The 16,985-nt window shown below is 37.7% G+C and overlaps 1 protein-coding gene across 1 annotated transcript; it reads right to left on the bottom strand.

Moving 5' to 3' along the window:
• Positions 1 to 9,407: 9,407 nt before the first annotated feature.
• Positions 9,408 to 16,517, bottom strand: kiaa2013 (KIAA2013 ortholog). The gene is made up of 3 exons (XM_056246798.1): positions 15,382 to 16,517; positions 12,095 to 12,948; positions 9,408 to 9,524 (listed from the first exon to the last, which is right to left on the bottom strand). The coding sequence occupies exons 1-3, from the start codon at positions 16,358 to 16,360 to the stop codon at positions 9,507 to 9,509; spliced, it is 1,851 nt and encodes a 616-aa protein (XP_056102773.1). The 5' UTR covers positions 16,361 to 16,517; the 3' UTR covers positions 9,408 to 9,506.
• Positions 16,518 to 16,985: the final 468 nt, after the last annotated feature.

Here is a 16,985-nt window from a genome sequence, read left to right as displayed (position 1 = left end):
AAATATGTTTTAGAAATGTACTTGAGTATAATTCTATTGTAAGTTAGTCTACTAAAAACATACTCAAATAGTTTTTATACATTTAATAGTATAAATCTACCCTAAACATACTAATGTCTGCTGGCCTGATATACGATGGTAATAATCTGTACAATATTGTGAGCACAGTGTATATCGTTAGCAAACGTGTATCTATAAGCACGTCTCTCACCAAGACACCTGTCCTGTTCTCCACTGGTTCTCCTCACACCACAACTCAATTTGTCTCTGACCGTTCTGTCTGACATTAGTCCTGGCCTGTCCCCGCTCTCTTGGCAGCATAGCAGGCTCATAATTGTATGGCTGTCGTCCGTCATACGAGTAAGTACTTCCTCAGCGTCCGAAATGTCATTGCGATCCATTGTTTTCCTGTTGTTTGAATCGACCGCTCTCCCGCCCGTTACGTCACGCCCGCCACGCTTATTTTCAGACACGGAAGTAAAATTTTCTCACAAAAACGACTCCAGAAGCTTCTGTAGCGTATTTCTAAGAATATTTGATAGAAAATCTAGTTCCTACATTATTTTTCTATACATTGACTCGTTGGGTCCTTTAACCTGCAATATGCCCTTTAAAGTCTTAGGAGGCGGGAACCTCTGTGTTTAATTATTTATATACACTGCCGTTCAAAAGTTTGGGGTCAGTGAGAATTTTATTTTTATTTTTTTGAGGAAAGAAATCAATACTTTTATTTATCAAGGAATAATTAATTTGATCGAAAGTGACAGTAAAGACATTTATAATGTTACAAAAGTCTTTTGAACTTCCTATTCATCAAAGAATCCTAAAAAAAAAAAAAAAAAAAAAAAAAAAAACTGTACAACTGACAGACCAACAACTGTTTCAACATTGATAATAATAATAAATGTTTCTTGAGCATCAAATCCTCATATTATACTGATTTGTGAAGGATCATTTGACACTGAAGACACTGACACTGGTGATGCTGAAAATTCAGCTTTGATCACAGGAATAAATTACACTTTACTATATATTCACACAGAAAACAGCTGATTTACACTGGAATAATATTTAATACTATAACTGATTTCTGTTGTATTTTTAATCAAATAAGCGCAGTCATGGTTAGCAGAAGAGAATTATTTTAAAAGTATTTAAAATCGTACCGACCCCAAACTTTTGAACGGTAGTGTATTTATTTATAATCATCAAAGGCAGACACGGAGGCTCAGTGGGTAGCACTGTCGCCTCACAGCAAGAAGGTCCCGGCTGAGCCCGGAGGTTTTTCTGTGTGGAGTTTGCATGTGCTCCCCGTGTCTGCGTGGGTTTCCTCCGGGTGCTCCGGTTTCCTAGCCTGGTAATACCAGACTCTGCTACTTCACTTTGCTTCGTAGACAGAGTCTGGAATGGCATAATAGAGAAGTGTTTTCTCTCTCGCTAGGGGGCGCTTGTCTGAAGTTTAAAATCATTGGTTACCCGTAAGCCAATCAGATAAGTTTATAATGACGTATGTTATGTGCCAACACAGCCGCATCAGAGCCCGTCTAACGGAGAGCCTTGGCACTTCCTATTAGCCCCAATGTGTATCATCTTGGTTGCAGTTCAATTAGAATTCCACTGGAGGTGATCACGGGCGAGTGCAGAATGAATGGGAGTCTATGGGGCTAAACGGCTAAATGTATCTCTTTCTCCTGCTTGTCGTTGAATCAACATATATTTTATTGTTGATTCCGCAAGTTCAATATAGATTATAGGCCAAAAGTCGAATGAACGAGTACTTATGTCCTTTCGATTTCTTACAGGTTAGGCCGTTGTTGGCCGGAACACGCTAGCATTTTGATATTATGCGACGTCATCACATTTTTGAATGGATTTTTAGAACAGATAAGTGATCTTAAAAATGCAATTTTCAGCTGAGTGTATTATCTTAGCCCTCCCTTTTGAATGCAACTTTCAAATTACTTGACAAAAAATGACATCCTGAGAAAAGTGGATTTCTGGGGGTGAAACCCCCTAGACTCCCATTCATTCTGCACTCGCCTGCGAGCGCCCCCGCATGGAAAGAGACGTGTTACTGCAGCCAGTTCAGAACCCGGAAGTAACCAGACAGTGCCAATTCTCATCAATTAGACATTCTCTGGCCGCATCGAACCACATCATGCATCGAACTCAAATCTATGATCGAACTTCCACTGTAAACCTGCTGTAAACACTTGATGATGCGAGCGAAATACCGGAGTGAACATGGCTGTAAACGACTTTTGACGATTATGCTAAGTTAATCTACGCATCCACGGTACAATCAGGGCCTCTAAACTGATATTTGACAGTAGAGAGAAACAAAAAAATATTTGCAGCCAACTGTCAAAGTTAGGATTAGTTCTGTTAAACACAACTCTTTGTTCATCCTGAGTCTGTCGGAAATGCTGCAACTTAATTGCAAGATTACAGCATGTCATGGCAATATTTAAGACCTGGAAAAGAAAGGAGACACTGACCTGTCAAAAGGCTCCCCAGTTTCTCGCTGACGATCGGTAATAGTTGATAAATTAAACTTTTCCCAAAGGCAGTATAGGGCCACAACATCACCTCCATTCAAAATGTTTAATACACACTCTTCTTGTTCGGGCTTCAGTTTGCTAATGCCGGGAATATTCTCCACAACATGGCGAATTGCATCCGCGTCTCCATATCCGCGGTCGTTTTCGATTTCCCTGACCTAATCTTAAACTCGGCGCTTAGCGACTACGTCACGGCTTTCAGCCCGCCCTCTGTTCGTTGATTGGCCCGGCTGTTTTCAGGCCGGAGGAAAACGGATAGATAGGCCCATAGATATCCATAATAAAGGCTAGATGTCTCGTCCGCGCTGCTGGCCAATGGAGGTCGACGTCCGCACCTGGCGGCCATCTTGTCACAGGCAGCTCGCTCACTCGTAACATTGTGTTTTAATGGTTCATGTACTTTTTAAATAACCATAACTTGCTCAATTTTCTACCGACTTTCAAACGGTTTGGTTTGTTATAAACGTCAGAGATGTAGTTATGACACTGCATACTTATGAAAAATAAGTGTATCAATAAATAATCATCCAGAATTATAGCCACGTTAATAACGTTTGTAAGAAACCAAACTGTTTGTAAATCCGTCAAGATTTCAACAAGATAAGAGTATTTGTGTTCGTGCTGATCACTCATCTTACATCAGGTACCACAGAGCCCGCCAGAAAGCTTGCCTGTGACAAGATGGCCGACGGTGATGACGATAGAGACTCCGCCATAAGACATCTAGCCTTTATTATGGATGTCTATGGATAGGCCGCTGTCTCAGACTGAGTACAGAACCGAGATGAAATTGAGCGGAAGTACGAACTCTGACGTAGTCAGGCTACCGGTTTCCCCCACAATCCAAAGACATGCAGGATAGGTGAATTGGAGAGACAAAAAGTTTATTTAAAATAAATAAATAAAAGATGTTCACGGATAAACCATTTATAATAAATACTGCATTATTCCATAAAAAAAAAACAAGTTTTGTCAGTTTTGATTTCATGGTGACTGTAAAAATGACATTTTTTTTTATATATTTTTTTTATCTGTATGCCTTTATAGCTGATTGGGGGGACTTTTGTTCTTGCTAGATGAGGGCAAACGTCTATAAGTTTCCGATAGACAGACCACAAATGCTCGAATGTCTCAGAATAAAGTGGTAAACGAATGGTATCTTAGCTAAACATCTTGCAGTGTACGGGCTAACACCTCAGAGTGTGAAAACATGAAAACTAGATATGTTTGTGTCTTGAGTGTCTGCTTTGATGCAATATACCAAAAGAGGAACTTAGCTCTGTTCCGATAAGCAAATGTATAATTAATAGGGTTTCTGTACAGGTCAGTCTATCCTTTGGACTCAGATCTTGCTCCTTTGACAACCTGTCTTTTCAAAGAGAGATCTCTCAACCAAGTTTATGTATCTTTAGGCAAGAATATTATACTCAGAGTGTGTTAATTATATTTGACTTAAAAAAAATAGAAGTGATTTTAACTGTTCATTTTATGTGTCTTTGTTAAACTTTTAATCATGATTATGGATTAATTAATTTGACAACTCATTTATTATTTGATTGTCTGCTGTTAAGAAATAAAATTTGACTTGATCATCTGACTGGATCTCCTCCATGCATAACAATGTATTCAACTTACATTCATGAGAGAGAGAGAGAGAGAGAGAGAGAATTTACAAGAATAGTTTAAAAGAAATTTGCAGGAGAAAAGGATTCTGTATATCCTTTTTGCTTTACCATTTCTTGCATCTTTCAGTTTCTCAATATTATAATACATAAGTTCAAATGTATCTAATATAATGTTTGGTTTATTATTTGTCCATTTTTGTTTGTGTAGCCTATATTGTATTTTCCATAGCCTAAATTAATCACAAAATTTAGCTTCAAACTCTTACTTTTATACAATAAGAATATATCCTTACCAGATATCTGAATCTTTCATTTTGTAACTTTTTTCAAAATTAAATTTTAATTTTGACACATTTAGTCTCCATGTCTAAAAAATCTTGAGACTACTTGTCTCACATCAAATGAATAACTTTATGTAACTTCTTTAACTTTATTGGTGAGACAGTAAACTCCAGACCTCTTTCCATTCAATCTGTTTATACATTGAATTCCAAAATGGTTTGCATTTAGGCCATGATATGTTTCTGTATAATGTTTTTACATAAAAGTGTTGTTGTTTTTTTATCAATATTCTTCACACCATTAATACTTAACTGATTAGTATATAGGGAGAAGATGGCAGTATCGTCTGCTAATTAAGCACATGTAATGCCACAAAATGTTTCCCTTGTAAAATGTAAGTTTAAGTTGAAAGCCATTTGCACAGGTACGTTCCAGTGTGTACATTGGAATTCTTGTGCATTTCTCGAAATAAGCTTTTGTGAAAATTTGCAAGAGAAGTAGGAGCAGCAAACATTTTCAAAAGTGCAAAAAAGAGACACTATGCAAATACACAAATAGACAAATAGATACACATTATAAAAGGTATGGTAAATAAATAATATTGCACGTTGTAGACTATAGGCTACATAATATTGCACATGTTGGTTGACAGAAGTGCTTGCTCTCAACAAGGCCTCTGTAGACATGGACGAGGGGCTGATATTGAAGTCTGGCCTTCTTCTTCAGTCTGATGAAATGCAGCCGCTGCTCTTTTCACTGTTACTACGGTGTTTTTTAGCCCAGCTAAGGTTCTCTGAAATGTGAAGGCCGAAGAACTGAGAGTCCACTCCACCTAGTGCCACCCTGTCATCCACTGATCTGTTCAAGCCGTAGGCAAACTGAGGAGGGTCCACTGTGTCTGGAACCACAGAGTTTATGTAGGACCAGCTTCATCAGCTATTCATCACCTGTGATCCAAGATGCTTACTAGACAACCTCAAGTCAAGTCACATTTATATAGCGCTTTTTACAATACAGATTGCTTCAAAGCAGCTTTACAGAGATAACAGAAAGAGAAAAAAAAGTTTGTTTCAAAAAGAAAATAGCGTCACAGTCCAGCTTAAGTAAGTTCAGTGATGATGTTTCATTTTTGTTTTAAAAAAGTTATTCATTTAGTTCATATATAGCCGCTCTGGAGTAAACCGTGATGTCATCGTCCAGCTCAGTTCAGTTCTTGTAGGCTATAATAGTGTCAGTGCAGGCAGATCAATATTATTGTTGAATATTAAATTAAATGTTAAATTGGATGTCCCCAACTAAGCAAGCTATAACATCTTCTACGCCAGATTCGACCAACACAACAGAGACACCCCTTTAAAGGCCCAGCAAAAGAAAAACAGAAAATCACTCACTGCTCTTGATTGAATTAACTTTAGTAACTTTAAAGTCCCCGTGAACCGGAAGTTGCAAACGACTTTTCTCCAGTGTTGTGACGTATTTCCGAGAGAAACGGAATACTAAATGAGGCAAAATAGTGGGCGTGGCTTTTTTTCCAACTAGCACCTGATTGGATCTAGAAAAGTAGGTGTTGTCATTCAGCCTGTCTACTGTCAGTTGGAGGGGCGTGGTTACGGATGTTAAGCAGACACCCAAACCGTCAAACCTACGTCATCAAGGAAGGTCCTCCAACGCAGAGGGGAGGGGAAATTTCAGATTTTGATTAAAGATTACCAAGCCCAACAATTTTTTTGTGTGGATTGACTTGCATGGATGAATTGTTCACCACAAAACAATCAATTTAGGCAAACAAAGTAAGTATGGTCAATTTTTAATTCATGGGGACTTTAATAATAATACATTTCTTACATGAATGCTGCTGTTAAATGCTCTGGTGAGGAGATAAAGATGGCGGACTGTGTACAGGTCACTCAGGGCGGGGTCTATGCTAATAGGGCAGAGTCCGTCAGCAGTCGTGGGCGTATGTGACGTCACAAATGCTATAATCTGCAGTTCTGATTCTGATACACTGATTATGATTTATGGGAATTAAAAAAAGAGGAGTGGGTGGATTTTTAACATGATATGGGGGGTTGTGTACACACACTGCCAATACACATTTATGTTCAAACACCATGAAAAAGTGAATTTTGCATAATAGGTCCCCTTTAAAATTTTAAGAACAATCAACTTAGCTATACAAGTCATTTCAACTTAAATTACATTAAACTGACTTTAAGAAATTAGTTGAATCTTGTATCACTTGAAAATTAAAAAGAAAGTTTGTTTTGATGAAATAACATATGTTGAATTTATTGATTATTTAGTGAGGTAGTGTTGACTTGCAGTGTCCAAACAAGAGACAGCAAGCTTTGAAGTTGAGAGATGGAACACACACATATAAAGCACATAGCTACTTCATCATAAAATCTATGTTTATTTGCAATAATAATATTAACAGCAATATTAAGAAACTCCTGTTGTAAGAACAGCAAATGGGCTGAAGGACATCATGCTCCATTGTCAAGTAACATTACAGACGATAATGAAGAAATTACATTGTCTTTCATTCCTCCATTCACCAAGTGCGTTCAAAACGGCTACACACAAGTCCCCACTTCAAAGGCTCCGCCCTTTGGAACGAGTAGGGCATAGGGATACTCATTTCCGATTGGAATTTGCCCTGACATAAAATACTATAAATACACTGTTTTTAATGGGATCCTCCTTTTTTCAGTGCAGTTACAACACTGATGCAGCAAATATTATTTACTTACCAACACAAGGATTAAGTAAATGTTTCAAGGGAGTGAACACAATAAAAATGAAGTCAAGACAAAATGCAAAAGAATTGTTGCATCAGCTCATTTTAATAAAGTAAATTGACGAGCAAAAATCACGTTGAGTGAATGCCATTTGTTTGAAGTCTGAATCATAAACAGTTTATTGCAACATGATCATATCACTTTTTTTATGAATGCATTTAATTTCGCTTGGACTTACGCAATAGAATCATTGTCTCAAACATAAATACAGTAGTCAACATTTGAAGTGGTTCAAAAAAGTGAATCAAAGTTGTCCTAAGACAAGAACGGGTAGTGTTCAAACTTCATGCATATAACTTTGATGAAAGGTTTTGATCCACTTTAAATGTTGACTACTGTATATTAAGCCCATTGTAAGCGTATTGTTTTAGTTTTCAATAGAGCATCTTTCCTCTTTTTTCTCTCTCAGAGAGACATCAAAGTAGCACAATTAAAATAATGCAATTTTTCATACCTGCAGTAAAAAAAAAAAAAAAAAAAAAGCCCTGTTATCCGCCAAATGAAGATACAGCCTATTGTCTATATGCGTGTTGTAATTAAACTGGATGCAGCCTGCGACTGAGTGGGGAAGCGGATGGTTTATTTCTCCATAGCCATTATTACCATTGTGAATTCAAACATTACCAACAAGCACCATTGTGTCTCTAGAGACTGTCTAAAAGGTGTTACTTAAGCTACAATGAAGTATAAAAGCATCTGCTGAATGACAAAGTAAGAAAATTCCACATTTAATTTCTTGTAAACATTATGGGACATTAATCAACAGGCTTAAGTCATGTTGATTGCACACAACAATCAGAGACATACGAATATTATCTACATGTAGGCTAATGTGAGCACAACAGTGGTGGCCTGAAACTGACATTAGCTGTTTACATTCAAAGTTGCAAATTTAATTTGAGCGCAAAATTGGAATTTCGCATAAAACATTTGTGAATAAAGCACCATTTCCATCTGTTCAAGAGCACAAAGTCATTACTTCCTGGGAAATTAGTGCAAAATATCTGTTATAAAAATGTAAGTTGCTGCAATAAACGTCCCCCCATCCCTCTGTAAATGTGCTTCCATCGTAGTTTATGTGCATGTCTTCTTATGGAAAGAAAATGTAAAATGTATCTGCCTCAATTAAGCGCATATGTTTTTAAGGCTAAATTTACTTGGCATTTCCATCCAGTGGTTTTTTTATGCAATATCCCAAAATGCGCATATTTGTTCAAAGGCATGCTTTTTTCCCTTCCATATTCATTGTCATTAAATCAGTGATGCTCAGAGATAATCTTTCAAATAAACAAGCAACATTCCCTCTTCCCGGCTATTTAAGCAAGGATCAGTATTTCTGCTATAACCAGACAGATTCATTTACCATATTTGAATTTTTTTACATAGTATTCATCTTATTGTGAATGCTTCATTCATGTATATCAGACTTTTCCAATAACTTCGTCCACTTAAATCTCACCCCTCCACAATCAACAGCAATCTCGCATTATTTTTTAAAGGGATAGGTCGCCCAAAAATGTAAATTGTGTCATCATTTACTCACCCTCAAGTTGTTCCAAACCTCTTTCTTCTGCTGAATACAAAATAAGAAATATGGGTAACCAAACAGTTGATGGGCCCCATTGACTTCCATATGAAAAAAAAAAGAAGAAAAAAAAGACTACGGAAGTAAATCAACTGTTTGGTTACTGACATTCTTCAAAATATCTTCTTTTGTGTTCAACTATCCTTATAAGTGCAATGTCCACATCTTAAAATCCAATCAACAATCATTTTATTTCTCGATATAAACCTGTTTCACGTCACATTAGGAATGACATAAATAATGGATCTGTTGCTGCTTCCATTTCATCACGATTAAAGAATATATATTTGAGCTGAATTCACATAAAATCAATGCAGGTTTGAACACGCTTAGGAGTTGCATATTTGATTTAGTTTTCCATTTAGATTTTATTATTGTGCTTGTAAGCTAAAAGAATGAATACAAGGCTTGTTTGGATCCTTCATAATTGATGATATTTTATCATTATGACTTAGCACCTCTAAGTAGTCTTCATATTTTAACCATAACAACTTGTATAATTCTCAAAAAAAAAAAAAATCAGCTAATGATCATTATTAAATTCACACAGAAAAATGGAAAAACATATCTTTATCTTATATACACTGCTACATCCTGAGAGGACATCCAGAGATAGAGCCATATTTAATGTTTCTGCACACTGGATTAGGCTTCAGACAGTAACATCATCCTGTTGAAATAACAAATAAAGTGTAAATATGCATGTTTAAGGTGGAAAATACATTTGATGTGAACACAATTTGTGAGTTTCTAAACATTTGTAGATTTCAAAACATAAACTGTACCAACGGATGTGAACGGGAAAGTTTTAACTTTAGTCTAGGTTTTATTATTATTGATTTTTTCATGGTATTTAACACTCGTATTTTACACCTGTTGAAGTTTCTCCATCCAATGGATCTATTATCTCATTTGCCCCTGATACCTGATGGAGTCTGGCAAATAAACTGAATGCAGGCATTATTATTGACAGCATGAGGGTCAGACGTGTTACACAATGTTTTCTCTGTGAAAAATGATTTGATTCATCCAAGTTGACTTTTCAAACCCCAATCAAGTAATGAATGAATGTCACAATGAAAGAAGGTTGTCTAACTCTTGATTGTTAATTTAATCAAAACACAACATAATTCAAACAAATGCAACAAAAAAAAGGGGGAAAAAAGATCACTTTTGTTCACTCTAACGTGTGAAAAATGCTTTGAGACCCACACGGCAAACAATGCAGAACATTAACAATAACAATCAAATTATAAATGGACAAACAGAAGAGATTTTTCTCTGAGCTAGCGTATTAATAACTGTTGGCAGAGATCTAACGGAGTATGCAGCTCAATATCAGTGCATATATGAACTTCACACCATGTGAAACTGAATTTGCCTACTTAAACATTTACAAGAGTAATACATATTTAATATTAAGCAAGTAGTGCGTTTTAAATTGTCCCATCTCATCGGTTGTTAAATGTCAGTCAGTCACACACACTTACCATATGTCCTTATATAGATTCCTGCTAATCATTTTCATATATCACAAAAAATAAAGCCTATGGTTTAGTAATTCCCATTACTGTAAATTGATTCTTTTTAGATTCTTTAAAAACATACAAACAAACACTTAGTAGAGTGCAACAATCAGGTTCTGGAAGAAAAAACTCCATTCTTTTCTCCATAAGAAAAAAAAATATTTGTAACAATAACTGACAAACATTTAAAGACAGACCTACTGTGAGTTGAGGATGTTAATTGACGGTATATGCTTTTGTTGAAGACATTCGTGCACATTATTTCATTTTTTTTGTGATTAACAGCTGAATTTGTGTGAAAAACCACTGTGTCACTGAGTCACTGTGAGCAAATCGCACCAAAAAAAGCTGGCAGGGAACACACACCCACCCATGTAGCACCGACAATGACTAATATATATATATATATATATATATATATATATATATATATATATATATATATATATATATATATATATATATATATATATATATATATATATATATATATATATATATATAAACATAACATTAAATGATTTTTTTCTTCTATTTCTCCAGTTTTTCATTTGATTATGTAATTCACAATGCTTCATGGGATTGTCCTTGGTTCTTCATGGCTTAAAAAAAAAAAAAAATCCAACACCAACACCACTGTAAAAATGAGCAGGATTAATGCATTCTATGATTTTCATATAAGGCGCAATTTTTTATACAAATTTCTTCTTATTTTTTTTACTGTGGGGTGAAATGACCTGGTGTTCTTGACGGGTTTTTGAGATTTAGCCAACTTTATGTTGGCAGTTTATGTTAACAGCTATCAAGTATTTCACCCAAATTGCCATCAGTATTGACAATTGTCTGGGATGATGGATGGATGGATGTGATCAATGAAAAAAATTGATGCATTTGGTTAAGTTTTCTAAAGTAGCAACAGCTTCACATACCAACAACAACTATATTGAAAATGTTCAAAATGCACTTCATTTAGATGAAACATGAGACCCATATGTAAGAACCACAGATGGTAAACAAACAAAAAAAGAAGCTTGATTTTAAAGAAACAAAACCCCTTAAACCAGCTTGGAAGAAGAAAGACTTGAAGGCACCAGTGAAAAGTTTACTCACAAATTTAAGATTAAATAAAATTCAAAACCTCACCTGCTATCCAATAAAATTAAATAAAAGTAAATACTCTAAACAGATTTTTTTTTTTTAGCTGTAAAACTACATATAAAAGATGGGAAAGTCTGCTGAAAATCAAGAGATAAATTACATTCAAAAATTGTTCTTCAAATGGTTATTCTGCAAAGCAGAATAGCATACATATTACAAAAAATAAATATCTTCATTGTTTTTTTCTTTCTTTGACACAAATCAGTTCCAATTGTGTCAGACCGAATGAGGACAAAACAAAGCTCATCAAATAGTGTCTTTAAAACACTGGTGCTTTCAGCTCATCAAAAGGTTCATAGAGAGAGAGAACACCCAAGCTGAGGATTGCAGGCAACTATTTCCAGCACACCCGACCCTCCAATTACAGCAGATTGAAAGTTTGATGGGTTACCCAAACCGATTATTGTCACTTAGTTTCCAGAGGTAAAAAATATCTTGCAAGGCAGAATTTGAGAGTTGCACAAAATGAGAGCAAGAGGAAAAAGGGAGAAGAGATTCACATACACCACAGTTACAACCCCCCCAAAATGGCTTGTCTTCATGTCGCAGTCTATACCTTACTCCTGAAGAGTGGCTTGGCTCCAGGCCCACAGTACTCATTGTAGATGAGTTTGAAGAGGAAGAGGTGGAAAAGCGTGATGAGAGATGCCACACTGAACCAGAAGAGGAAGGGCAGGCCAGGGTACTGTTTGGCCATGTGGTCCTCGTGAGCCAAGATGGCCTTGACGTGCATCGTGTGCCTCAGGTCTTGCAGGTGAGTGAGATCGGTGGAGATGTACAGTAGAGGCGTGATGGGCTGGGTGACCATCACAGGAAACGTGTGACCTCGCAGCTCTGAGGTCAGCTCCACAGGCTCGTTCATGCAGCCGGCCTCGCAGGCGTACAGCTTCACAGGTTTCTCCTGAGGCTTGACGGACACATGCAGGAAGGGTTTGCCTTCGACGTCCTGCAATACGGCCAGGTTGATGAGGTCTTTATTATAATGGATACCCCTCAAAGAGTAGCTGTTGTGAAGGACATCGGGGTCTGCCTGGAACTGAAGGTGGTTTTCGGTGAACTGCAGACCTCCAAAACTAAGGACCATGCCTTGCATCATACCATGAGTGCCTGCTGCAACAAGTACCTTGCATCCTCTTTTCTGGAAAGTCAAGTTCCAGAGATTCACAAGCTGCAGGATCTGAGCTACGTTTGTCAGACGCTCCGGCCACAGGTTCTCAGCATGCATGGTGGCGTGGCCGCTGAAGCAGTGGTCAGCGTAATTCAGACTGGACTCCAGTCGTTCATGCTCTTCTGCTGTGAGACTCTGATCTAGTAGGGGCGCTGTGGAGGTGGACAGAATGTAGTACAGGGTGTTGTTGACTGTACGACTAGACGGAGTATGGGCGTCTGTGATCTTTCTGATTTCCACACCTGTAAAGAAGAAAAAGACTATGAAAGATTTCATTTTAGCTTCTTAAAGCAAGTGAACACATGAATAGAAACCCTAAATGGGTCGTCATATACTTATCATTTGACCTTTTTCCCCAAAGTCCACCAATGTTTTTTTTATATTTAGGCATATATATATTTTTATATTTTTTAGAATTTCTTCACATGTGAAATGGGTAACAGCATTTGGACTGCAGGTTTGCTTTTCGACCTTATATTTGCATTGTCCCACCCAAGCAACTCGTATATGTGTAACTGAATAAACGAACAAAGCATTAAATCAAGAAACTGTTCTCTGATTTTTTTTGTAATGACAAAATAGTGAACCAAAATGAAAAAAAGAACGCATTTCTCTTTGCTTTTACACTGTCACTGGCCTTGTAAATTGATTTAAAGGCACCATTGAAACATTTACACACATTTCAGATTAAATCCAAATCCTCACTGACTATCCCTTCACAAAAACTGAATAAACTAAATATTTTTTGCTTTGTTATTAAAGGGTTAGTTCACCCAAAAATGAAAATTATGTCATCAATTATGAACAGCTTTCTGTTCCTCCATTGAAAATGTATGTACGGTATACTGTCCTTGTCCAGAAAGGAAATAAAGACATCATCAAAGTAGTCCATGTGTCATCAGTGGGTTAGTTAGAATGTTTTGAAGCATCGAAAATACATTTTGGTCCAAAAATAACAAAAACTACGACTTTATTCAGCATTGTATTGTCTTCCGGTTCTGTTGTGGATCCGCGTTCAGTGACGCTGCTGACGTGTGTCTGGTGCGCCCGAGCTTCGTTTACAGTCTGAGGGAGACGCACGCTGTCAACAAAACAATCTTCGCAAACATGTCTAAGGATTTCGACACAGAGGAAGACTTGCATTTTTTTGCCCAGCCATATTTATTTGAACCCGAATACACCAGATAACACGTCAGCAGCGTCACTGAACGCGGATTGACAACAGAACCGGAAGACAATACAATGCTGAGTAAAGTCGTAGTTTTTGTTATTTTTGGACCAAAATGTATTTTCGATGCTTCAAAACATTCTAACTAACCCACTGATGTCACATGGACTACTTTGATGACTCTTTATTTCCTTTCTGGACAAGGACAGTATACCATACATACATTTTCAATGGAGGGACAGAAATCTCTCGGATTAAATCTAAAATATCTTAAACTGTGTTCCGAAGATGAACGGAGGTCTTACGGGCTTGGAACGACATGAGGGTCACGATATAATTTTCATTTTTGGGTGAACTAACCCTTTAACAAATTGTCTTCAAATGGTTATTAACGGAACAGCATTTTCCCCAATTTATCTTTTATAATTTTTGCTGTCTCTCAAACGCGCATGCACTCTGTAGATCGTCACGTGGAACAAAACGATACCAAACCAAAAAGCAAGCTGACGGAAGACAGCAGCATAAAGGGACTTCACCCAAACCGTTTTCTTTTTTAGGCAAATTTTCTGTAAAAAGCTGTCCAAACACTATTATCGCCATTTCTTCTTGTCCGTCATCCACCATGTTTGTTTACACTAAAGTCGCGTTTGACTGCGAGAGAGAGTAACCAGACAGTTGATTACCCCATTGACTTCCATAGTAGGAAAAACAAATACTATGGAAGTCAATGGGGGACATTATTCTTCAAAATATCTTCTTTTGTGTTCAGAAACAACTTGAGGGTGAGTAAATGATGAGAGAATTTTCATTTGAGTGAACTATTCCTTTTAAGAAAAACGGCTTCTCAAACAAGAAAAAATAGGGCGGGACTTGATTTGGTCCATCTGGAATTGATTGGATCATTGTTGTTTGCCAATTGCTGTGATCTCATGTGAGTGACAGGTTGCTGAAGGAGAGAGGTTATTGTTATATATAAAATTATGTGCATGGATAAATCATTTATACTAAATGTTCCATAAAAATATGAATTGTAAATTTTGATTTCATGGTAACTTTAAGCTCAACAGATCACACATGCATCCCAGACCTCATCAGCTTTTCCTTCATCTCATTCCTCAAAATAAAATCTAAACAGCAGCATTTACTGTCAAAGGCAGATCTAAAACAAGGTCGCTTGCCACAGCGGCTGGTAGATAAGGCCAATTTACACGGCACTCAATGCTCATATTTGGCTATATGGTTTCCAGTTTTCAAAATGAACTTGTTTACTTTTTTTATTTAGAAGGTTTTGAGTTAAAACTAAAATTTTCTGTTTTTTTTTTCAAAGCATGTTAAACACTTTGGAAAAAGATCAAGTAAATATTGATTAGTCATGAAATGACTTTGTAAGGATTCATTAATTCAGAATTCTACCAAATACATTTTTGGAGCGAACCTGAAATGTATATACTGATATTATTTACAATTAATAATAATTATGTCAGTAGACTGTGCTCGGTCAACTTGCCAGATATGAAGAGATCCACCCATGCTTGCTGGTGATCCTGCATTAATTCTTCCACATTAGCTCGGAGGACATCCGCCATCTCTCTTTTGACTCCTTCTCTGAGCTTGCTGAGAGTCTCGTCCAGTTTCCCACTCTCGGTGGGCTCTGACGTGTGAATCACACTCACCAGGTTTTCTGAGTATTCAGATTTGGGAGGAACCTGGATCTTGGTGCCCAGTCTCTTTGTGGCCACCACCACTAACACAGTGTCCTTCTTTTCCGTGAGCACCCTACCTGAGGACAGCATGAATTCTTTGTCCTCCATCTTCTCGATGGTGCTCCTAAATGAAAGAGACTCCATGACCACGTCAATCGAAACCACATGGTCTGTAGGGTTTGACACGTGAATCCTCTGAAGATAAACATTGGGTCGGCTGCGATGCGCAACAAATTCCTCGCGTACGACTATACAGTCATGAGAATTAGCTGTCAGGAAGCACCGGGAGGACAGCACAGAGCCTTTTCTGTACCACAGCATCAGTCCCCGAGCTTCAGAGAGCGTTCCTGGCACCTGCAACCGCACTATCGGGCTGTAGTCTGTTTGGTGAACCGGTGCAGACCCAGGCTGTGAAGATGAAGCTACCCAAAGTTTGTTAGAGTCCACATCCACCAGAAAATGTCCATTACCGACCACAACTGGAACTGATTCTTTGGTTTGGGGGTTAAGAACCACTCCCTCCCCTCTGTCAACAAGCGAAACCCACCTGTGAAGATCAGTCTGCAAACACACCCCCGCAGCTCCCCCAGGCTCCCTAGACATGTTTAGAAACTTCAGGAGCCCATCTGAGCTCAAATACCAGTAGAAGATGAGGAAGAGCAGTAATCCAACCAAAACACGGCGGGCCCAGCTGCTCGATAGCAAACCAGGCAGCCCCTTTAACCTCTGCTGAAGCCACATGATCTGCCTTTTGCTCCAAATGCTCTTTGACGGTTTAAACATAAACTACTGCTGTTGTCTTCAGTTGAGGCCGGGTGATATATATGCTATATAGGGCATCAGTGACTTCCTGACAGCAATAAAAGCTGGGAGTGGCAAACAGCTTTGACAGGCATAGTAGCTATCAGGCTTAACTTGAAGAGCAAAACGCGCGAAAAAAAAAAAAGGTATTAGTAATTTCTTCGGCCACAGAGTGCTGGAAATCCCCAGTTCCTCGTTCAAAAAGCAAACATATTTTTCAAGAACTTGGTCTTGAAGTTATCTTCCGCTAAAATAAATGCAAAACCAACTCCAGACATTTGTCAAACGAGCCACTTCTGTCTGCAGAGAGTTTGCATTAATTCCAGTTGGTGTTGTCAGGCTAGTCAGCTGACCAGTCAACACATTTCTGCTCACCCATTTCGCGTTCACTCTTCAAGATTTACTTTATCGCGTCGAAGCAATGTTTGCCTCACGTACTTATGTGTGTCTGCTAGAGTGTATGTCCTCGTTGTTTGTTTGCTGTATCATGTTGCTAAGTGTACATGTCATCTCTTAGCCAGCAGACATCTCTGTTTGTGGAAGGAAACCTGGCTGCCGTAAAAATACCGGAAGTGTCGCAGTCCAAGACCTGTCGTAGTTCAAAGCG

Source organism: Rhinichthys klamathensis, unplaced genomic scaffold (assembly GCF_029890125.1).
Source record: "Rhinichthys klamathensis goyatoka isolate OS25496 unplaced genomic scaffold, OSU_Roscu_1.1 h1tg000040l_1, whole genome shotgun sequence".
NCBI lineage: Eukaryota > Metazoa > Chordata > Actinopteri > Cypriniformes > Leuciscidae > Rhinichthys > Rhinichthys klamathensis.
The sequence above is the reverse complement of the archived record's forward strand: the minus strand, read 5'-3'. Positions and strand labels throughout refer to the sequence as shown.

Coding starts and splice junctions, on each gene's coding strand:
- kiaa2013 (XM_056246798.1), bottom strand. CDS start 16,360: ATGTTTAAACCGTCAAAGAGCATTTGGAGCAAAAGGCAGATCATGTGG. Junction 12,949..15,381: donor GGTGGATCTCTTCATATCTG/GCAAGTTGACCG, acceptor TCTTCTTTACAG/GTGTGGAAATCAGAAAGATC.